This window comes from Nicrophorus vespilloides, unplaced genomic scaffold (assembly GCF_001412225.1).
Source record: "Nicrophorus vespilloides isolate i.1.1-1 unplaced genomic scaffold, Nicve_v1.0, whole genome shotgun sequence".
NCBI classification, from domain to species: Eukaryota; Metazoa; Arthropoda; class Insecta; order Coleoptera; family Silphidae; genus Nicrophorus; species Nicrophorus vespilloides.
The window spans coordinates 444,416-467,864 of record NW_017097731.1 but is presented as its reverse complement, the minus strand read 5'-3'; the positions used below and the strand labels follow the sequence as shown (position 1 = coordinate 467,864).

The 23,449-nt window shown below is 30.1% G+C and overlaps 3 protein-coding genes across 4 annotated transcripts; 2 read left to right on the top strand and 1 right to left on the bottom strand.

The window, feature by feature from the left end:
• The first annotated feature begins 1,301 nt into the window (after positions 1-1,301).
• LOC108560821 lies at positions 1,302-4,905 on the top strand. Its single transcript, XM_017918516.1, has 15 exons — positions 1,302-1,308; positions 1,540-1,587; positions 1,650-1,696; positions 1,781-1,805; positions 2,555-2,602; positions 2,664-2,719; positions 2,799-2,823; positions 3,340-3,387; positions 3,447-3,502; positions 3,588-3,612; positions 4,348-4,395; positions 4,455-4,510; positions 4,584-4,608; positions 4,718-4,780; positions 4,844-4,905. The coding sequence occupies exons 2-15, from the start codon at positions 1,548-1,550 to the stop codon at positions 4,903-4,905; spliced, it is 624 nt and encodes a 207-aa protein (XP_017774005.1). The 5' UTR covers positions 1,302-1,308; positions 1,540-1,547.
• Positions 4,906-10,485: 5,580 nt separating this feature from the next.
• On the top strand, positions 10,486-13,707 carry LOC108560822 (eukaryotic translation initiation factor 2-alpha kinase-like). Of its 2 annotated transcripts, XM_017918517.1 has the most exons (9): positions 10,486-10,758; positions 10,812-10,932; positions 10,985-11,135; positions 11,190-11,656; positions 11,709-12,010; positions 12,064-12,387; positions 12,453-12,999; positions 13,054-13,374; positions 13,430-13,707. In XM_017918517.1, the coding sequence occupies exons 1-9, from the start codon at positions 10,640-10,642 to the stop codon at positions 13,529-13,531; spliced, it is 2,454 nt and encodes an 817-aa protein (XP_017774006.1). In that variant the 5' UTR covers positions 10,486-10,639; the 3' UTR covers positions 13,532-13,707. The 2 variants fall into 2 exon arrangements, with proteins under 2 accessions (XP_017774006.1, XP_017774007.1); XM_017918518.1 differs by lacking the exon at positions 10,486-10,758 and having other exon boundaries at positions 10,773-10,932.
• Positions 13,708-20,444: 6,737 nt separating this feature from the next.
• LOC108560825 lies at positions 20,445-22,843 on the bottom strand. The gene is made up of 3 exons (XM_017918522.1): positions 21,364-22,843; positions 20,979-21,273; positions 20,445-20,928 (listed from the first exon to the last, which is right to left on the bottom strand). The coding sequence occupies exons 1-3, from the start codon at positions 22,344-22,346 to the stop codon at positions 20,650-20,652; spliced, it is 1,557 nt and encodes a 518-aa protein (XP_017774011.1). The 5' UTR covers positions 22,347-22,843; the 3' UTR covers positions 20,445-20,649.
• Positions 22,844-23,449: the final 606 nt, after the last annotated feature.

The following is a 23,449-nucleotide window of genomic DNA, read 5'->3' as shown; positions in this document are numbered from 1 at the left end:
TGAGGGTAAGTCTGTTTTACAAATTGCTTTCCGGATAAAATTTCTAAAAAAAAACAATTTTCAGGTGCAGGAAAATCGGTACCAAGCAGCACACAGAAGGCTGATCTTGAATTACAACAGGTATTATTATAATAAGATCTGACTTAACGTTTTATTAGAGAGAAAACAATATATTAATTATTTTTATTGTTATTATTTCAGAAGAAAGAAGGAACTACATCTGATTGTAAGTTTACCAAAAACTAGTCTCAATACAGCAATACCTAGTACAGTCCGTCTTATCTATTCCGCCAGAATATTTTTAAACCGAACAAACCGAGAATTTGAAAACTGCATAAAGAATATATATTATATATTAAAAAAAATCATGTTTTTAATTTAGAATTTATTTTTATTTTGGTCGGAATGATTGTAACCGGACTATGTGAGGTATTGCTGTATATTGATTTCATTTTAACGTAATTATTAGAACATAATCTTATACGAAATCTTGAATCTTTTCTTGCTTCCAAATGTTTTTTTTATCATTATTTAATCGTCGTTCCAACTTCACAAACCTTTTAAAAGGCCTAATTGCAATTAACATTTCCATTTTAATTTATTAATTAACGAAAATACGAGTTTTAACTAAATCTTGATCGCAATGAAAACATTAACAGATTTTAATAATCTTTGTGTGCGTTGTTGAAAGTAATTAAAATAGGAGATTTTCATAAAATCACAATTTTTAAATACTAAATTAAAAAACTTATATAATAACAATTTTCAATATTCAAAGCTTGTTACTTGTCAAGTAATGTGTCAAGTACATTTTCTTATTGAAATACTCACATCGATACTCATTTGCCAAATACGCATTTGCACATTAAGCTTTACTTGATAAATTAGTTGTGCGATTTTTAGAAAAAGAGAAATTTTAATGAAAATAGAGAGATTTCTTTAATTTTAATTTTTCTTAAATTAAATTATAATTTTTTTAAATTATTTTGCGTATTTTAGCTTTTACAAATTATATTTATTATTCTTTTCGTTTCCAGTGTCAAATATATCTCTTGATAAAATGAACGAAGACTTACTTATTGAGGGTAAGTATGTTTTACAAATTGACTTTCTGGTAAAATTTCTAAAAAAAAAAACAATTTTCAGGTGCAGAAAAATCGGTACTAAGCTGCACACAGAAGGCCGATCTAGAATTACAAAAGGTATTATTATAATAAGATCTTACTTAACGTTTTATTAAAGAGAAAAATATATATTAATTATTTTTATTGTTATTATTTCAGAAGAGAGAAGAAGACTTATCTAACTGTAAGTTTACCAAAAACAAGTCTCAATACCTAGTACAGTCCGTCTAATCTGTACCGCTGTACCTTGTTTACTTTGCACATTAAGCGGCACTTGTATAATTTTTAGAAAAAAAAAGTAATTTCATTGAAAATATAGAGATTTGAAGTTTTCTTAAATTAAACTACTTTTTTTAAATTATTTTACATAATTTAGCTTCTATAAATTATAATTCATTATTTATTTCGTTTCCAGTAACAAAAATGTTTTTGGAGGAGATTAAGGAAGCATTCTTTTCTGATTGTAAGTCTGTTTTATAAATTACTTTCCTGATAAAATTTCTAAAAAAAAAATACAATCCTCAGGTGCAGACAAATCTGTAGTAAGCAGAACACCGAAAGTAGATCTACAGGTATTATAATAATAACATCTGATTTAACGTTATATTAAAGAGAAAAAAATATATATTAATTATTTTTTTTTGTTATTATTTCAGAAGAAAGGAGAAGCCACATCTAATTGTAAGTTTACCAAAAACGAGTCTCAATACAGAAATACCTAGTATAGTCCGTCTAATCTGTTCCGCCGGAATATTTTTAAACCGAATAAATCGAGCATTTGGAAACCGTATAGAGTATTAAAAAAATATAATTTTTTGCATTTATTTTAGTCGGAATTATCGAAACTGGACTATGTGAGGTAATGCTGTATATTGATTTCATTTTAACGTAATTAATAGTACCTAATTTTGTACGAAATCTTGAATCTTTTCCTTCTTCCGAATGTTTGTGTTTATCATTATTTAACCGTCGTTCCAACTTCGCAAATCTTTCAAAAGGCCTAATTTCAATTAACATTTCCATTTTAATTTATTAATTAATGAAAATACGAGTTTTAACTTAATCTTGATCGTAATGAAAACATTAACAGATTTTGTTGAAAGTAATTAAAATAGCAGATTTTAATAAAATAGCAATTTTTAAATACTAAATTACAACTTAAATAAAGCAATATCCCAAAGCTTGTTACTTGTCAAGTAATGTATCAAGTACATTTACTTGTTGAAAAACACCTACAGAAGCAGTTGCCAAATACGTATTTGCGCACTAAGCAGTACTTGATTACTTGTGCAATTTTTAGTAAAAAAAGTAATTTTATTGAAAATAGAGAGATTTCAAGTGTTCTTAAATAAAATTAACATTTTTTTAAATTATTTTGCGTAATTTAGCTTCTACAAATTATAATTCATTATTATTCATTTCGTTTCCAGTATCAAACAAGTCTTTCCGGAAGATGAATGATGACTTCCTTATTGAGGGTAAGTCTGTTTTACAAATTACATTCCTCATAAAATTTCTAAAAAAAAATACAATCCTCAGATGCAGGAAAATCGGTGCCAAGCAGGACACATAAAATAGACATGGAAGAACCACAGGTATTATAATAATAATAAGATCTGACTTAACGTTTTATTAAAGAGAAAAACAATATATTAATTATTTTTATTATTTCAGAACAAAGAAGGAGCTACATCTGATTGTAAGTTTACCAAGAACGAGTCCGTCTTATCTGTTCGTTTGATTTGAATGCTGCATAAAGAATATCTATTATATATTAAAAACATACGAGTATTTCACTATACGAGTAAAAATCCGGAAATTTTGGAACGGATTAAACTTGTTAATCTGTATATTGATTTCATTTTAACGTAATTTTGTACGAAATCTTGAATCTTTTCTTGCTGCCGAATTATTATTTTTGGTTTATCATTATTTAATAGTCGTTTCAACTTCGCAAACCTTTGAAAAGGCCTAATTTCAATCAGAATTTCCATTTTAATTTATTAATTAATGAAACGAGTTTTAACTGTGTCAAGTACATTTACTTGTTAAATATGGATTTGCACATTAAGCGACACTTGATTACTTGTGCGATTTTTAGAAAAAAAGTCATTTCATTGAAAATAAAGAGATTTCAAGTGTTCTTAAATAAAATTACCATTTTTTTTTGTTTCCACAAATTATAATTCATTATTATTATTAATTTCGTTTTCAGTATCAAACAAGTCTTTCCAGAAGATGAATGAACACTTCCTTATTGAGGGTAAGTTTGTTTTACAAATTGCTTTCCTGATAAAATTACTAAAAAAATACAATCCTCAGATGCAGGAAAATCGGTACCAAGCAGGGGTCATAAAGTAGATATGGAAGTACTAGAGGTATTATTGTAATAATAAGATCTGACTTAACGTTTTATTAAAGAGAAAAACAATATATTAATTATTTTTTTTGTTATTATTTCAGAAGAAAGAAGGAGCTACATCTGATTGTAAGTTTACCAAAAACTAGTCTCAATACAGCAATACCTAGTACAGTCTTATCTGTTCCGCCAGAATATTTTTAAACCAAACAAACCGAGGATTTGAAAACTGCATAAAGAATATCTATTATATATTAAAAAAATTATCATGTTTTTAATTTAGAATATATTTTTATTTTGGTCTGAATAATTGTAACCGGACTATGTGAGGTATTGCTGTATATTGATTTCATTTTAACGTAATTAATAGTACCCAATTTTGTACGAAATCTTAAATATTTTCTTGCGTCCAAGTGTTTTTGTTTATCGTTATTTAACCGTTGTACCAACTTCACAAATATTTCAAAAGGCCTAATATCAATTAACATTTTAACTAAATCTTGATCGTAATGAAAACATTGACAGATTTTAATAATCTTTGTGTGTGTTATTGATAGTAATTAAAATAATAGATTCTAATAAAATCGCAATTTTTAAATACTAAATTACAAAACTTATATAATAGCATTTTGCAATATCTTGTTACTTGTCAAGTAATGTATTAAGTACATTTACTTGTCAAATATGCATTTGCACATTAAGCGGTACTTGATTACTTGTGCAATTTTTAGAAAAAAAAAGTAATTTTATTGAAAATAGAGAGATTTCAAGATTTCTTAAATTAAATTACCTTTTTTTTAATTATTTTGCATAATTTAGCTTCTATAAATTATAATTCATTATTATTATTCATTTTGTTTCCAGTATCAAACATGTCTTTCGAGAAGATGAATGAAGCATTCCTTATTGAGGGTAAATCTGTTTTACAAATTGCTTTCCTGATAAAATTTCTAAAAAAATACATTCCTCAGATGCAGGAAAATCAGTACCAAGCAGGGCACATAAAGTGGATATGGAAGTACTACAGGTATTATATTAATAAGATCTGACTTAACGTTTTATTAAAGAGAAAAACAATATATTAATTATTTTTATTTCAGAAGAAAGAAGGAGCTACATCTGATTGTAAGTACCAAAATTACCAAAGTTTACATAATTTAAGTAAAAAAAATATATATTTGAAATATATCCACGGTCTACATCGCACCAATTCATGTGTATTTTTTATTTCAAGCAATCGCTTCGAATGCAATACGTGAGAAAATTTTAACTCGGATTAACGATTGGACAATCGAAAGTAAGTTTTTTATTTTGTTACTTCTTAAGATCATAATTATAAAAAGATTAATTGCTTTCCTAGATGCAGTGAACGAAAGACCGACTGCATGCGAATACACTAAGTCCCCGTGCAGTATATTATAGAGGGAAGAATCAAGACCTGCGAATAATATTACTGTATAATACAAAACCATGTTTTCTATCCTTATTATTACATAATCTGACGAAATATTAAATAACATTTGCCTTTTTTTTTTATTAATTAACAAATTATTCCTTTTATCAATCCTACCAAACATTTATTTAAAAAAAATAAAAACAAATCTATATAAGCGTGAGTATTTCAGAACACATAAAATAATAAATAATATTAGTATGTTTTTTTTAGGATGAAGTTTACCAAAACTCGTATTCTAGCGAGGAATTAACGTAATAATTGTAAATGAAACGTTAAGAAATACAACTTTTTTTAATTCATAGCATGGCATCTTTGTAACACCTATCTACCTGGATTCGAAATGGTCATTGTTTAAAAGAGACTCTCAGGCTAATTAGGATGTTCCATTCGAATGGGATTCCTCTGCATCTTTCCTTTTTAGCTGGAACCATCCATCGACTATGGTGAACTAATGTACGGTTTTTTGCAAAGGGAGGAGCCCTTGCAGATATGGGGGTTGAAACCCTTAACTCGTGACAATATGGCTAGGCGTGGTTTTCCCCGTTTCCGGCCGGTAGCTGCAAGTTGTCATTGGTAGGCGCGCATCCCTCCTCCAGCCTCTTTTAAAATCATAAAATATGTAAATATGTAGACAAAGTAGCACAGATGAAGAAGCACATCGCAACTAAAAGGAAGCAAATGGGCATCAAGTTCGCGAAATTCTACTGACTGATCGGCAGAAGATCTCCATTGTACCTCGACAACAAACTACTTATCTATAAGTCAGTGCTGAAGCCGGTGTCAAAGTTCGTTTTCTTGTGCTGTAGAATGATTATCTTTTAAGTTATTTAGTGTTGTCAAAATTATTTTTTAGTTAAATTGCTTTTGTTATTGAATTATTTTTTTAGTTAAATTTATATTTATTTTTTGGAAGGTTTCGATGGGAAATCGTTCCGCTCCACGCTTGTTATTTTGTTTTTCTGTTTTAATTTTCTTTTTTTTGTCTATGGCCAAATAAAATTTTACTTATTGCCAAAAAGGTTGGCAAGTTGTGAATTATTGAAATATATAAAAAAGGATATTTATTTCATATTTGTTTAAAACAATTGTTGCAAAGTTTCCTCGTAGTATTTGTCGATCCAGCGGTTTTGACGAAGAATAAAATGAAATGCATAGAAGATATTCAATTCATTATTGGTTATTCTTATAGTACCTGAGATTTAGGTTATAATTTATTGACATTAGTCCTCAAATCTTTCCTCTACGCTATTAAACATCTTTAGGTCATCTGTTAGTCGACCTGATGTTCATTAAGACCGATAACTTACGCCATTTGGCTTTACCTTCGAATTCCGAAAGTTCTTTCTCCAATCCCTTCGGTACTTGATGGTGTGAGTCTCTTAGGGTGAGCTGAAGAAAATCAGGCTTAACTTCTTGAGTCATCTAATTGTCGTTTATTGCTTTGTATGGATCTGGTTGGTCCTTGGTCAGATTTCTCCTGTGCCTAGAATTAGTGGGAGGAGTACCGGATCCTTGTTGGGCCATCTTTTCACTGCTATTGTAAAGAAGTGTAGACAGGTAAACTTAAGCCACTGTCCTTAATCGAACAGAATCCGGAAAGTAATTGAGAAAAGAACACTTCAGCGGTTATTCTGATACCTATATAAAGAAACTTGAGTCGACCCTGGATTTTGTTAACTTGGAACCAATTACCCGCAAATATGTTGTGCTAACATAATTGCAATACAACATTATCAATGTTGTATTTGCTATATTAAATATTATATAACGACCATTCGAGAATTTACTTAAAACTAATGATAATGTAATCTCCAATGAATAAATCAGTCAGTAGGCAATTATTTTCTAATTATAGTTAGTCTTAGTGACTATGAAGAACATAGTATTAGTTGATACTGAGACTGTATAATGTGTCCACATTTCCGAGGATTACATATTTGTAATTACATTAAATGAATGATGTAATCAAAGAAATTTTCCAAGTGTTGTAAAATTGAGTAAAAAAGATAGGTTAGTTATTTTATGTCATATACTTTAAAAAACCATCTAATGTGAAGTAAATTTATTAAATGCATTTGAACCTAATAAAAGATTTTTTACTTGTAAATATGGAATGAAAAAAAATAATAATTAGCCACGTTTGCTGTTTCCATTGTAAAAATGGCCAATATTGTCGACGTGTTGCCATGCGCAGAAAAAAAAACAAAGTAGCAAAGCTTTGCACTATAATTTACCAGCTGAGTACAGATTTTATAAAGTATAGGTCAGTTTCAGTAATTTTTGTGAAAATATATACAATATACAATTGAGTGAAATGTCAAATCTGTTATTACGTAAAAAAATGGACGCTTTAATGTCGAAGTTCTATTTGTCCCAACTCAAGATTGACTTGCAACTAACACTCCGGAATGATGAGGTTACCCAAAGACGTATTATCAAAGATTTGGATGCTGTTATTTCGAGAGCTGCTAAAACGAAAAGTTGCTGTAAAGCAATTGTATTCAAGAACGATGGATCCTGGCTGACCAAGAGGATTAAGTACGAAACTAAAGTATGGGAAGTGTTCGTTGATGAAATGGATACTATTGCGACAATGTTTCGACGTTATAAGAACGTAATTACTGATGACGTCAGCGAAGAGAAAAATGAAGATATGAAGTTGAAAAAAGAAGAATGGTTAATTCAGTTTAATATTATAATTGGACTTGCTGGGAAATTGTATGATCTTGCGATGAATGCCCAATTGGAAAAACATATCCAGTTTACACATAAGCAATTCGTCTCGTACATGGAGATGCAGGACAGATTTTTGTGGCATTTTGCACTCAAATATAAGGAGTTACAAAAATGTTGGTTTTCGTTAGTAGATACCATGAAACAGGCGATAAATTAATAATTTAATTATATATGTTATTTTAATATGTGATATTTTATATGTACATAAAGTAAGTCATATTTAAATTTATATACTAAGAGATACACTATTTTTTTATATTTTACTGGTTTATTTGTTTGTTATTTATAGAAAGGTTAATAATTGTTTAATAAATATAAAATATCTGTGATATTTTTGAACAATATAAATTCTCATTTGACTATTTTATTTTTATATAAGTTTATTGTTTAAGAGAAAATAATTCTTAATAATGCAGAAGTTCTGAATAAAATTATATATGCTAGTGGAAACATATGGCATTTTATACAGCACGGATTACAGCAGGGTTTGAAAATTCATTTTGTTTTTAAACTAACTACTGTTTGAGTAAACTAAAAATAAATTCAAAACAAAATATACACAAAATTATGTTTTTGTAAGTGTTTTAATAAATTCTACTACTAGACTAAATATACTTTAGTGCGGTAATAAAAAATAGTTTCACAACCCATTTTTATTTTAAACATCGATAAAATATTTTCCGAACAACTATTTGAAATTTAATGAAGAAGGTCATTGGATTAATCGTCAAGCAAATTAAAAAAATCGAAAATGTATTTTCGAAATGCCCTAAGTTTCAAATTTGATACCGGACTTTTAAATCGAATTGTACACATATAAAATATGTATAGTGATTTCTTTTTAAAATTATTTTTCCCTTTATCTGCCTACTACTAAATTTAATTTGGAATATCAGGCTTAAGGGTTAAACATCCTAAATAGCTGTAGCATTATTATGGAGCTTGCATTTATAAAGTCCTTAAACATACACACATACAAGCGATGTACACATTGCTTAATTTTCTTTTGTCCTTGCTTTATACAGTTGTTTGCATGTGCTATTATATCGTTGGCTTTATTTATTTGTGTAGCGAGAATGCTCAGCAATTGGAGAGGATTATTTTAAAGCACTCGAGGCGCAGCAGTAAATATATAAATCACGCAGCGTGTGCATTAAAGTAGCGGAAGGAAAAGGATGCGATAGGACTAGCAGAAGGATGAGGAAGATTTAAAGGATGAGAAGATTGAAAAATGGGAAAGACAAAAAAAATCCATATTGAAAATAATTTATGCATTGTGTACATACACAATTTTTTATAGAATCCTTAAACATATAATCAATTTAGGTTTTTAGTAGTGCAATAATACAATACAAATTACTTTGGGTATTTAGGATTGGAATTAATTGTTGTTCAAACAATTAATTAAAAATAGAAAATTAAAACATGAATAGGGTGGAAATTATAATTTGCGTACTAATTTTTTGAATGCATTTTTATTTTGCTCAATTATTATTCATTTCACTTAAAAGTATTTGTAATTTTCTTGAAAAAAGCGATGAAACTTAGTAAATGGATTCGAAGAATAGAATCTAATGTTATCGAGAAGTTTCCAAATTATACTCAAATGATTACAAATAATTGCGAATTTGATAAAAAAAAAACCTACATTATTTAATTGAATATTATCTTAAAAAAATTAATTGGAAAATTTGACAAATATTGAAGACTCTTGCGAATAGCATTGAATAACACAAGTGAGGTGCGAATAGACAAATTAGTGAAGTGTAATCAACAACAGGAGACTCATTAATTTCGCACATAGATGTTCTTTTTTGCTGGTCTTCGGTATTAACATGAGTCAGATTATACCTAATAATATAATCATTTTCTTGACATCATCTGTTTTTATTTTATTGTCATGAGAAGTCAACTATACAAGTATTGATCTCATGGATTATTAACTAAAAGTTACATTCGTCACTTAAGTTAATAACTAAGAAGTAAATGTTCTGTTCTTGTGGAAAATACAACCGTTTTTTTATTTAAGTTTTAAGTCGATCAAGTAATTAACTTGAGGGGTTGTCGAAAAAATTGCAAAAATCGTCTATACCCTGTTACGCAACGAACTTTACATAAGTATTGTTTCATAAAAAGTTACGTAAGGGTGCCGCCCATCTTACGCAATTATGAAATGCAACAAAAGTTTATTGGTTTTCGAGTTATTAATGAAAATCGATATTTAAGTAAATCCTATTCACTTTTAATCCAATTTCTACAGCTAGTAGATCGATATTTAAGTAAATCCTATTCACTTTTTTTTCAATTTCTATAGCTCGTAACACGCTACTCGAACTACCAATAGTTCCTTTAGAAAGTTGAGCTATTCAGCTTTAAATTGTGGTTGTATATCTATTTCATGTATTTTATTTATTTATACAAAATGATACGAAATGATCATGAAATTTGTTGTGCATTTTAGATGTTCAATGCTTTTATTATAATCTTCCAAGCTTCATAATTTTATTGAAACTGATTAGCAATGTCTTTAAAATTTATCCTAAATATATATTGTCTGAAATTATTAACTTATTACATGACAACATGTAAACATCACCTGAGTTATATTAGTTAATGATATGCAACCACATACACATGTATTATGCAAGATTTGATATATTTATCTTTCATAATTATTTTTTTTAAATATGACTTTATTTATATTAAAACAAACATTTATAAGACTAAATAGGTAGTATCATGTTCCTATCTAAATAGATCACGTGATTTCAACAAATATGTATCATATATTCTCTTGGTTGCCTAGTTTTATTTTGATTTCATCCAAACAGACCAGAAATTTAACCAATAAGAGAAGGTTCCACGTTGGGCCTCCTATACTATCGCTATTCTCGTACCAAACAAATACAAATACCAATTGTTGCAAGTTGTAACAAGTTACATTCTGTTACATTCCATGCAAAAATGTTTCTCCAGCTGCTGAGGAGTGTGTGTGTCTTCTGTTTACTCTGTATTTTTTATAATTTTGCACTAGATACAGACAATATAGCCCAGTTACCACATTGTGATCAAAACGAATTTGGGTAAATTAATAATAAATATACTTTTCATGAACTAAGTGTCTCTTGTATTTGAGGTTCATCATTGTCAGTACACTGGATGGAAAACTGACGACCGTTGATTCAAAAGGAAATATTCTATGGGATTTTGAAACACAGCCTGGTCCTCTCTTGATGTCAAACATTCACAACTTAGATGTAAAATGGTTACTAACTAAATTGAAGAATATCTAATACAATTATTTTGTAGCTCACAAATAATGGAGAATTAGTTAGAATGATTCCATCTTTGACTGGAAGCTTATATAAATTTAATGGAAAAACTATAGATGCCATTCCAATTAATGCTGATAGTTTATTAAAATCTTCATTCCTATATTCTAATGATTTAGTTATTGCAGGTAAGATATAATTGAAATTATTGTAACATATAATATAAGTTGTTATTGTTTTAGGCAGTCGAGATGTTAGAACTTATGGTATTTTGGCAAAAACTGGTGAAATGCTTTATGAGTGCAATGTGCATGGTTGTGATAAATCAAAATCAGCTAGTGACTTTGATGATATAGTATTAATTGAAAGGAGTACAGTAACAGTAAGGGCTCATGAGCCAAGAAATGGAAATGAGAGGTGGAATTTCAGTGTTGGTTCACACAACATTAAGATACCCCAACCTAGTTGTGTTTCTTTAGATGGAGCTATAAATAATTTAAATTTAACTGCAATTTTGCCAAAAGGTATTTTAACAGCCAGAACTTTAGATGGTCAGGAGGTTCTTTGGAAGCATGGCTTTGAATCTCCTATTGTGAAAGTCTGGAGATGGGATGGGAAAGATTTGCATGTGGTGAATTTCTTCAATCAAGCAAAGAAACCAACAATGCCATTATCTCCAGCAATTTACTTAGGAATGCATCACAAACAGGTAAGAATTCTTTCAAATGGAAATTGTATTACATTAAATATTTAAATTTTAGTTATATATCTATGAATCAGATAGAATACAGACAGCAATTAACATGCAAATTCACATGGATGGGAATAAAGACAAGAATGCTTTGACGATCATTCCATGGAAACCAATTTCAGCAAATGAAATTGAAGATAGTAGTCAGCCTGAGACAACAGCACTATCAGTACTGTATAGTTCAGCTTATATTAATGGGAATGGCTACTATTTATATACTGAAAATGACATTAAGAAAGGAAGTACTATTCTATGTGGTACCAATTTCACTAGGATCCCTATATTCTCAGGATCATATGAATCCAATTACTGGTAATTAAAGTGTAAATTACAAATATAAATTTATAAAAAAAATCGTTTTTTAGGAAGCAAATTTTCATAGTTTCGTTAATAACTATTGTTGTATTGAAGTACTTCTTCAACCTAGGTTGGCGATCTCGCCAATCTTTGGTAAATATAAGTGAAATTAAATCCACTAGTCCAGAAACTGAGAACAAAACGTTAAGTACTGAAAACTGGGTTATTGATTTCACGGAGAATGAATACGTTCCTCCGTTCAAATCAAGATTTTTGGAGGAATTCGAAATCGTTAACTGTTTGGGACGTGGTGGCTTTGGGGTGGTGTTTCAGGTCAAACAGAAGATCGACGAATACAATTACGCAATTAAACGCATAGCATTGCCGAGAAAGTATGTGTAACTAATAATATTTATATTAATAATAAGAGAATGATCGAACACTTTACTAATTTTAGGAAAGATTCAAACGACCGGGTGTTAAGAGAAGTCAAGGCTTTAGCGAAATTGGATCATAGTAATATTGTGCGTTATAGTACGTCTTGGATGGAAAATCCTCCACCGAATTGGAACGAATTCGTAGATAAGAAGTGGGTGTCTGAAATGTTTCCATCGAGCATGAGCGAAATGAGTAAATCGACTACCACTTGCACGGATCGACTTAAACATAATGCTGTTTACATTCCTTCAAGTGAGTCTGATAGTGACATTGTTTTTGAGAACTCTCAGGAGAAAACAGAAGACAATACACAGGATCTGTCAGTCGAAAAAAGTGAAATGTCCGAGGAAACGGAGCTTTCATGCAGTGATCAGTCTAACTCGCAAATAAAGAGTAATATTTCATTTTTGTATATTCAAATGCAGCTTTGTCAGAAGAACAGTCTCCGCGAATGGCTTTTGGAGAACACCAAACGCGAAGTAGTACAAACAACTTCTATTTACAATCAAATCCTTAATGCAGTTGAGTATGTCCATAAACAGAAGTTGATTCATCGCGATTTAAAGGTACACAAAATCTATATCAGTAATTTTAATTCTCATATTGTTTATTTTTTCTAGCCAAGCAATATATTTTTTGCGCAAGACGATACCATTAAGGTTGGCGATTTTGGGTTAGTCACGTCTATGAAGAACGTGGATAATGATTTCTGTAAATCAGGAAACACTGATTATACGAAAGGCGCTGGTACATATTTCTATATGAGTCCAGAACAAGTGAACGGCGAGGAATATGATCACAAAGTTGATATCTTCTCACTTGGAGTTATCCTTTTTGAACTTATCGTGCCGTTAACAACCGATATGGAAAGACATCATTGCCTTACCGATCTCAGGAAAGAAATTTTTCCACCTGATTTCCATCTAAAACACGAAAATGAGGTAAACTTTTGAATAAACTAGTTTATATTCTAAATAATGTTAATGTCAATTGTAGTATAAGTTGATGAAGATGATGTTATCTCAAGATCCTGAACAAAGGCCTGAAGTCACCATTGTGAAGGAAATTTTCAATGCGGATTTCATTTTCGCTAGATGATAGGTGATTACTGTGAGCTGCGCGCTGTGACTTAATATTACTCGTTTCATTCTTGTATTTAATTAGTTTGTTAAATTATTTATTAATTTATAATAGTAATATAGTTACTATGTTTATTTATATTTAGTATCCTTGTTATTTGCTACTATATCTTATTTGTATATAAATCCAATAAATTCGTCCAATACTTTAATTATATTAAATTATTTGAGATAACATCTTATACATTATCATAAATTAATGGAATTAACGTTTCTTAGTTTCATGTTTATTTCTTCAATAAATATAGACAAATAAACAATAAAGGTTTTACATTTTTCGTATTCGTAAATTATATTTATCAATACGACTTTATATAACTTTCTTTATTAATTGCTGAGAATAGTATGATACAATCGTTTCTTTAAATTTATATTACAATTTGAATGGAACGACTTGTTTTATAAGCATTGCTGCGCAGATTCGCATAGTGCAGATTCAAACAGTCCGGATTTACAGTTCAGTTTGAAAAATAATAATTAAAACCAACTAAATTTGAATTAAGCAAAAATCACAAGAAGAATATTACACAAAATTATCTTTTTATAAGTAAATCGGATTTAGTCTCTTAGTTCCGATACAAAAACCATTCACAAACATTTGTCTTGTAACCTCAAACGACCATTCAAACTAAATATCTAAACATTCCTGCAATTTAACACGATGGAGGTTTGCAAAATAGTTTCAAGATACACCGGATTTCCTTCTTCTGGAATGCATTTGGACGAAGAAGAAGAAAGAAGTCCGGGATATTGTCAGAATCAATTACACCCCTGCGCTATTCGAGGTACTTCTGTATACAATTTACTATTTACATACATACATTTTGCTTTGAAAATTCATTGGTATGTTGTTGTGTCCAACCATTTTATTATTAATTATTGATCTATGTTAATAAGTACCATGCATTAATAAGTACATTCTTATAGTTCCTATAAACATTAAACACCCCCATCAGCACTTGCAATATCTGCATAGGACAATGAAACACTTTTAGAGATATACTCGGATTTCTCATATTTTGTTAGTATTTACTACCATAAATGGGTAGTCAATTTCGTAAGTGGAAGATTATGTTACATCTTGGGCAGTTAAATATAAAAACTATGCACTTCCACAATTAACCTCTTCAAGCAATTGTAAGATTAATAACCCTTTACAATACTTTATTGGGAGCGGAAGATGTAAAAATCCGTGGCACCAATGTCGGATACTCCACAGGGCAAATTAACCCCCTTCCCTTAGAATAATATTTACTTTTCGCTCAGCGTCTTAGCATATAAGGAGATACTTTTATTATTTTAAGTTAGTCTTAGCCCTAGTTCTAGTATAACTCTTGAGCAGCAACCTATGCTTGTTAGCAACTGGAAGCTAGATTAAGAATCTCAATCATCTAAATATTAATAATTACACTGACTATAATCTAGACTTTACCATAAAACCCTATAGGACTCCACAACGACAAAGCTACAAATTATTCCACAGTGTCCTAAGATATTCCATCCCGGGACACGACAATATTCTGTTCTAATAAAAATAATTATTATGGATTTGTAATAAATTTGAATATTATATAAGTTATGCAATTAGATTTGTACATTTATAATTGCAACCAGCTATTTACTATTTCATCGTAGAATTAGTAATGTTATATTAAACGAAGAGGAGCCTATAATGTTCATGGATTGGGCAGGAAATATGAAGACGTTGTTGTTACTGCTGAATCAAGGACGTGATGGGTATCCTAATAGCCGATTTCATTGCGGATTTTGGAGATTTCAAACATAGTATAAAATAATTTTAAGTTCAACGAGATGACAGGTAAAACGTTTATTTAGAAACTACTAAAACGAACTTACATGATTTATTTTTATTCAAGTTTTCGACGTCGTCTTGTCATATTTTTCCCCGTATCTTCTATCACATTTCTTCTGCATCCAAAGGGCCTACAGCAAGATCAAAGATACGTGCCTGGTGAGGTTCAAACTTTTTAATGACTTAAATCCTCACTGAATTTTACTTTTAGACTACACGAGGAATTAAAAGTGTTCTATTCCTCCATTTTTCTGCTGATTAAAAAAAAAATATGCAAAAAATAAATACACACAAGAAATCATAATAAAAGAAATAAAAATGTGAATATATTTGATTGTGCCGAAAAACTGCGGTCAATTACCTTTTGTATGTTGTTATATAATAAATTCTGTCTATTCATATTATGCGAATTTTCAAAATGAATTATTCCGTATTTTTTTAATTTGAAAAATCCAGTAAAAAATTGTTGGAAATTGGAATTACAATTACAAATTAAATATATATTGTTGTTTTACTTGGAAACTAGATAACAGCAATCAATGTGCAGAATTCATTATATTCTTGTTAGGTTGTTATTTTACAAATTTTTACCGTAATTAATTTGTAAAGGTGGAATAACCCTGTAAGAGGAAGAAATGAAAATTAAAACAAACAGAAAATATTAAGTATATTTATTTATTTAGAATTACATTTGCGTCTAAAATAAAAAATATAAATATAAGCAAGAAAATCGCGTCCAAAAGAAAATAACATTTCGTTGGAGATTTTTGGTAACAATAAATAGGATTTGTATGTGATTGATTACAGAAGTTCAAATGTATATCATTTATTACATTTTATGAATATTTGTAAATATATTTGTTAATCTTCTGAAAACATCTATAGGTATTAGTAATATAATATTAAGTTAAATGTAAATGATGAAAAACCATGATTAAGTGGACGAGTGTTCTGAAAATTATTATTATATTTATTTCTAAATAATGATGGCAAATCAGTCATAATATTGGATTACATAGTCCACATCTATAGCATTATATAACATTATTATGTTGCAATTCAATAAGTAGACGTATATCACATTCAAATACACTTATTATATATTATATCATTATAGTGCCAGCTACTTTAGGTACTTTTTCAGTGGCGGAACTACAATGAACCGGTAACCGCATCCATAAGGGGCTCAAATAAAAAATTGTTTAGGCCTCACGATACTCTTAAAGTGGACACTCAACCCCTCCATAATCAATTTGTCAAATAGTCTTTATAATAACAAAAAAACTTTAGTCTTAAAGCTTCTAGTTGTCGCAAACATTCAATATTTTTTTGAAGCTTCTGGTTTTGTTATTTCCAACCACGGCAAAATACTTAAAAAAATAAATGTGAGAGGGAGGGTGATATAAAACAAAATTTGTGAGGGGGTTGACATCCAAAAAAAATGTGTGAGCGGGGGAGACACCCCAAAACATTTATGGTCGTAACATCCAAATTTTTTCACTAACACATTTTGGTTGCCCGGGCATTCGCATCGGTCGTAACGACTGATTTAAAGTACATCCATTAATTATATTTATAGCAATTCTACTTTAATGGTAATGTATATTTAAATACTAATAAATTTTGCCATTCAACAAATATGAGCAATACTTGGGTGGATTAATTCAAGTGGTGTCCTTTTTAATTTGAGAATTTTTTTTTTCTCCAACCATTCGTAGTATTATATTACTCCCATGTGTTGTCTACACAAATAACATTTAAGCCAGTATCACATTTAAATACACTTATTATATTATATAATATATACTAAGTTTGCCACTTAGCTTAGATCATGTCTTTAATTATGTTCTGAAAATGTATGTTATAAAATATGTTTTTTTTTTCATAATATTTTCACTAAAATATATCACAATTGTGCACAGAGTATATAAGCAAAATTGAAAAATGGTGTAAATATTGAATTTGTTAAAAAAAATATTTTGGTAAATATTCCTAAAGTGACTGGAAATTAATTAATACTACTGGAAAACTAGTAGTTATTATTTATAACTACTTTAACTATTTAACAATAATAGATGATATATAAGTGTAAATACATTTAATGTGCGTTGTGTAAGTCAAAAGTAGTAGATCATTGTAAGTACATTTCTTTATTTCGGTAATTACATAACGGTCATTTATATATTTTAAAGTCAAATTATTACACACTTTAGCATTTGGAAACCATAATTATTTGGGCGGATTGTTTGAATTAAAATGAAACCTTCGTTGCAATTCTGGGAAAATGCAAGAAATTAAGAAGATAAATAAAACCTGGAAATTAATCGATTGAAATGAATGATAATTAAATATTAAGTGTAACGATTTGGAGAAACTTAGATATAAATAATTTATTGTTACAGTTCTCAGAAACTTGAAATAAGCATACTTTTTAACATTTAGTCCTTCAAAATCTTTAGATTACGGACTAATATTTTCACTTAATTTTGTTAAAAGTTATGTTTGCATTGAAATTGTTGACGTTAAATCTTGTCTGAACAATAAAGTTGTTATTTTATGAGTAGTCAATCTGCGCACAATTATTATTTGTTTTATAAATAATTAGCAAAGTTGTAATAGTAGATCAGTCGTAATATTAGATTACTCCCATTTATAGTTTACATCAATATAACATTGAAGTGGGCTACATTCTTTTTTGTTGCAGTTCAATAAATAGACGTATATCACATTCAAATACACTTATTATATATTATAACAATATTTTTTTTGTGGGTGCCATTTAGCTTAGATCATATATCTTCTTGATATATATACCAAAATTGGAGGTACAAAATGCTTTTAACGTTGTTTCTTTTTTTTAAATTCTATGTTTTTTAACATATCACAATTGATTACAATACATAAGCGTATATCATTTAGAATAGAGTCAGCAATTAAGACTAGCCTATAAGAAATTAGTAGGTATACATTGGAACCTCACTTAACAAGCATAATCCGTTCCAAAATTTCCGTATTTTTATTCGTATAGTGAAACAATATTATCCATATAAAATATATGATAATGCGTTCCATTTTTCGAGTCATTTTTCTTACAATTTATTTTGCTCGTTAAGCGAGGTTCCACTGTAATTATTTTTCACATTTTCAAAATGAATTATTGTGTTTTTTTTTTCATTTAGGTAAATATAAACATTCTTGAAAATTCGTATATTATTCTTAAATTTAAAGAACCTTTAAAAAAGCCAGTAAAATTTTGCTGGAAATTGAATACTACCTGTTATAACGTTATAATTGTAGTTACAATTACAAATTCAATATATATTGTTGTTTTACTTATAAATTAGATTTATAAGAGCAATCATCATGTCCAGAATTCATAATATTCTTGTTAGGTTTGGATAAATTTGACAAACTACACAAGTGCTTTGTGCAAAATACAAACAATTTTAGCCAATTTAAGTAAATTATACAAAATTGTACGTAGACAATTGAGTATCCTATAATCAATTTTCAAGCTATACATATTAAAGAGTTTCAATAATTATGTTAGATATAATAATTATATATTATTCGATGTGAAACGCTGTCTCAAAATTAATTTTGAAACATAAGTTGTGGCTCAAATAGAATGGTTTTAGCCAAAGAAAAACAGAAATATGAACGGAAATTTCTTTGGCATCTGATAATTCGTTTATAATAGGTTGAAAATATAATTATTTAAGTTACATAAATATGAGGTTCAATATATTCAGGTCCCAACGAAATCTGAGTGCTACAATTTTGTTATGATCCTAGAAAAATCACTTTTCTGTAGAACTTTATCCATAAAATGTCTTTAATATGTTTCGATAGCAATAGGTACTTTGAATAGTTATGTACAACAGGTAGTTGATATTTTGGTCATGCTTGTGAAATATCGTCAATAGTAAATACCAGATCTTCGCATCGATCAAGCTAACCTCTCTTAAATAAATCAAAAATTAAATAATAAAATAAGAATAATGCGAGTGATGACTCTATTAAAATTTGTAAAAATATTTGGTTAAACATATTTTCATCACAATTGCTTAAAAACTTTCCAAAATACATGTATTACTTGTTAAATTTAGAATATTCATTGTTTTTCTTGTTTCGCTTTGAAAAACAAATTGTTCCCAATAGTTGGGATTTAGATCCAAAAATAATTCTATATATAATGTATATTTTTTGTGCTTAATAACACGAAATTGTATAGTTTACTCTTTCAATTTTGTTACTTAACTTCAATTTAAAGAAATGGACCAATATAATGAGCTGTTGATTTTGACATTGATAAATTTAATTTCGTCATTAGCCATTTGCAACTGTTTATTTTATGATTATATAAATATGTTTTATTTTTCTTTTTTAGTTTATATGTGACTGATTTAATAAATATTATTATTACATTTCATTTTTTAAATTTTTACAAAATATTACCTAGCTCTTTTGTTTCCTCGATGCATGTGTATCAAGAATTAATAAATTAAGTTCGAATATGTGATCTATGCTCTAGCTTTGGCACCCTCACATATAATTATATCAAGTTATATAAATTATTACGTTTAATAACGTTCTTCACATCGAGACAGGTAATATAGAATATTTTATAAATAGTATTTGTAATAGTCGTTGTATACGCATAGAAAGATATATATTTATATATGATGAACCAATGCTTTTCCTGGTTCCAAGAGTTGATTAGTTGCGTGGAAAATTATAAGAAGGAACTAAACGAAATATTATTGTGACCACGCAATAAACCATAGACATCAATAACTGTTATCATAGCAATTGTAATCGTTATATTGCCTTGTTTTAGAATATGAATTACGAATAGGGAAAAATCTTTGTGTAAATTGAATTTTAAATAGATATTTTTAACTGCAATATTTTTAAGGCACAGGTAAAGCGTATCATTAAATTTAGTTGTTTCAAATTTTCGTTTTGCTTTATCCGAACATTATATAACCGTGTGACCGGAATGGAATGAAAAAATAAATTAATAAATAAATAAAGAAACATAAAAGTTGGAAGAATTGAATTTTGAAGTCAACTATTTTGTTGAATATCATTTGAAATAAAATAAAAATATTTTACTACTCTTAAATTATTGTGTATGAAAGTCTCAGTATTTTTTTTTAATGAATCAAGACATGAAGATGAACGGGAAAAGAAACATAGGGACATTTTAAATAAATTGGTCAAGAGGCCCGACATCGAAAGGGAATGCTGGAAAAGGGAGTTCAGTTTACCAATGGTGTCTCGTCTTTTTTGGGTGGTCCTTCGTAGGGGGACAAATCGTCGAATCTACTGATAGCTGTCATCTCAGATTCGGATTCTGGAGTTTCCGTGCAGAGGATACACCTCATCTTGGCGTCGTCACCGACCTTGACGCATCGCATTATAACACACAGGGTGACAAATGATACTACGAAGATGGTCGAAGGGAGGACTGCTGCAATTATGAGATACTTTCGGGTCTCATTTAAATCGAAGCGTAGAAGTACTGTCGCTGGCATATTCTGCAAAGAAAAGATCGTTATCCACTGTGATTACTTAAGGTTCGCATTACTTTTTTGTAGTAACAAGGGAATCTAGATTGTGCTGTTTGGTTGCGGCCATCTCTTCCATTGATGTTCATAAATTCGCGGCATTCGCCTCTAAGGGTGTTGACACATCCGTCAATGTTTATCAATAGTTTCGAGCTGTTGTAAATGGTAAGCGTCGATTGAGGAGGAATGAACCTCTGCCTTGGATCAACTGGTCGCAGAGCCTTGGGCCGGAGCGACCAGAAGGTGGTGAAATTCATAGTAGGGCCTGGTATGTCTTCTTTCTTATAAATAGTGCCATTCAAACAATCGGTACCTCTGTAAACAAACAAAATTCTATTAGCGAAATTGATCTTATACTAAGTAATTAATAAGGGTGCAGCGATGGAGATGGTTAATCAATCTTACTCGATAATGGATTCGTTGCGTACGAGTGTGTTGCAGGAGGTCATCATTATATATCGAGGGTCTTCCTTCCAGAATACCGTGGGATCAATTTTGGTCTCTGGCTCATTACCATTAGCTATAGTTGTAGCAATTGCTTCGCTGCATCTAGCCGTGTACAATGTATCTTCGATGGTGATGATGACGTTGATGTCGCTGCTGTTGATGTGATCGCAATAGCGATCACAAGTGAAGGGCCGCTTGATCTTGGTGCATCTGGAGCCGCGGCACTCGAAGAACCCAGTCATCTTCATGTTGTCTTTATCACTGTCAAGTACATGACCATCGGCCTTATGATGGCATTGGTACACTTCCGATAGGTTAGAGCAGTGTCCCAATGTACAGTTGAACACTCCACTGAGGTTGCTACATTCGCTCCCATTGTTGCAGTTGTATCTTCTCAGCTTGCTGGTGACAACATCTGGACAAGAGACGGACATAAATTCTGTGCAGTCTTGAAGTTGCATTGTTGTGCCATTTTGTCGGGTCGTTACGTGAACCTGGGGACAGAAGCCCGATGTTTTTGTAAGACACCATTCACCGCAAGAAGCCCAGCTGCAGTTGTTGTTGACGCTCGTGTTAATCGTTTGGCACATGACGGGTCTCTCCTCGTAGCCAGAGTAGAAGGCCTTGTAAGCGGGTATGTAAACGGCCACCGTCAGGTATATGAGAGAGACACCGCTGAAGACAATCATTAATTGGCATAAACATATAGTGGCGCAAATACGTTTATCTTGCTGAGGGATCACGCGAACCTTGAACTTATTCTTCTGATGGCTCATCGTATCCGGCCGCAGGACGTGGTAGGCTAGATGCCGGAATCGTCCAAATGTCTTACCCCGTAGTTTATCGTATCTACATCTTGGGTACGTCTTCTCACTACTCTTCCGCCCCCAATGCTCACGACTAACTGGCGGTTGTGGGCCTGGCGGCGTGTTACTGGCCATGTAAAAAGGCGCCGCCAGCGCAAGCGCTTTTTTCTCAATTACTATGCTTATTCAAGTAATATTATGGATTTTCGAATGAAGAAAATCAATGAGATTGTCCCACTAACATCATTTGAAGAAATAACGAAACCACTAATACAATACACTTGTCGCCCGTCCAGCATCCGCAACCTGACTGATAATTTAATCCCAGTTTGATTTGATATATATGCATCATTTGCGCAACTGTTTTGAGGCTCCAAATATGCGCGATTATCTCCCAGGATGTTGCATCCATCTACCTGTAATTAAAAAAAAAATATTTTCCTCTCCAATAAATTATGAATTTGGTATGGCCAAGGTACATATAACCAATACTCTTAAGATTCTATGCTGTCAAGACTGTGCAACAGATTGTCTTTCAGTGTCGGTGTCTAGAAATCAAATCCTAGCTATATCGATCCAGTGCACCTCTGGCATTGACCTTGAAAATCGTTTTACCTCCCATCCAAAACTTGCATGACATTGATTTATTGGTCCCTAGTAACGGCCCATTTCAAAATCCGTATGCAGATGTCGCGATTTGCAACAAGATTATAAATAGGACTGAATTTTATATTGCACATACATTTAAATACACACATCGTCCACATCTGATATAAACATGCACCGTTTCATCGATAATTCTTGCATGTAAGTACACATTTTTTGAATGTTTTGCTGTAATTAGTTTAGAAATGTAACTTTTATCGATTACTTATTGATTAATATTAATAAGTGTAAATATAATGAATGTTCATCTTAAACAAAGGAATATTTCTCGTAGTTCTATTGATTAACATTAAATAATTTGTTATTTATCAAATTATTTATATATTAATCTATAAATAATTATTGAAATAAACTAATATTTTAGGAAAGAGTACTAATAACGTTAATTAACCTATAACAAACACCAAAAGCAGCAGCAAAATATGGTAGTTTATAACCATCTCCATATATATATACAACCTGCAACTGCATTATATATAATGATGACAAATTATTTGATTTTACATTAATTTATTTTTTGTGATTACAATTATTTAATTTTTATTTCCACTCTTAAATTAACGTGGATGTTA

What these genes read in the sequence shown, in the direction of transcription:
- LOC108560822 (XM_017918517.1), top strand. Translation starts at nt 10,640, where the DNA reads ATGTTTCTCCAGCTGCTGAGGAGTGTGTGTGTCTTCTGTTTACTCTGT. An exon ending in TAATGATTTAGTTATTGCAG is followed by an intron (nt 11,136 to 11,189) that starts GTAAGATATAAT and finishes TTATTGTTTTAG; the next exon opens with GCAGTCGAGATGTTAGAACT. An exon ending in TCATATGAATCCAATTACTG is followed by an intron (nt 12,011 to 12,063) that starts GTAATTAAAGTG and finishes ATCGTTTTTTAG; the next exon opens with GAAGCAAATTTTCATAGTTT.
- LOC108560821 (XM_017918516.1), top strand. Translation starts at nt 1,548, where the DNA reads ATGTTTTTGGAGGAGATTAAGGAAGCATTCTTTTCTGATT. An exon ending in CACCGAAAGTAGATCTACAG is followed by an intron (nt 1,697 to 1,780) that starts GTATTATAATAA and finishes TTATTATTTCAG; the next exon opens with AAGAAAGGAGAAGCCACATC. An exon ending in AGAAGGAGCTACATCTGATT is followed by an intron (nt 3,613 to 4,347) that starts GTAAGTTTACCA and finishes TTTTGTTTCCAG; the next exon opens with TATCAAACATGTCTTTCGAG.
- LOC108560825 (XM_017918522.1), bottom strand. Translation starts at nt 22,346, where the DNA reads ATGGCCAGTAACACGCCGCCAGGCCCACAACCGCCAGTTAGTCGTGAG. An exon ending in CGCAACGAATCCATTATCGA is followed by an intron (nt 21,274 to 21,363) that starts GTAAGATTGATT and finishes GTTTGTTTACAG; the next exon opens with AGGTACCGATTGTTTGAATG. An exon ending in TCCCTTGTTACTACAAAAAA is followed by an intron (nt 20,929 to 20,978) that starts GTAATGCGAACC and finishes TTTTCTTTGCAG; the next exon opens with AATATGCCAGCGACAGTACT.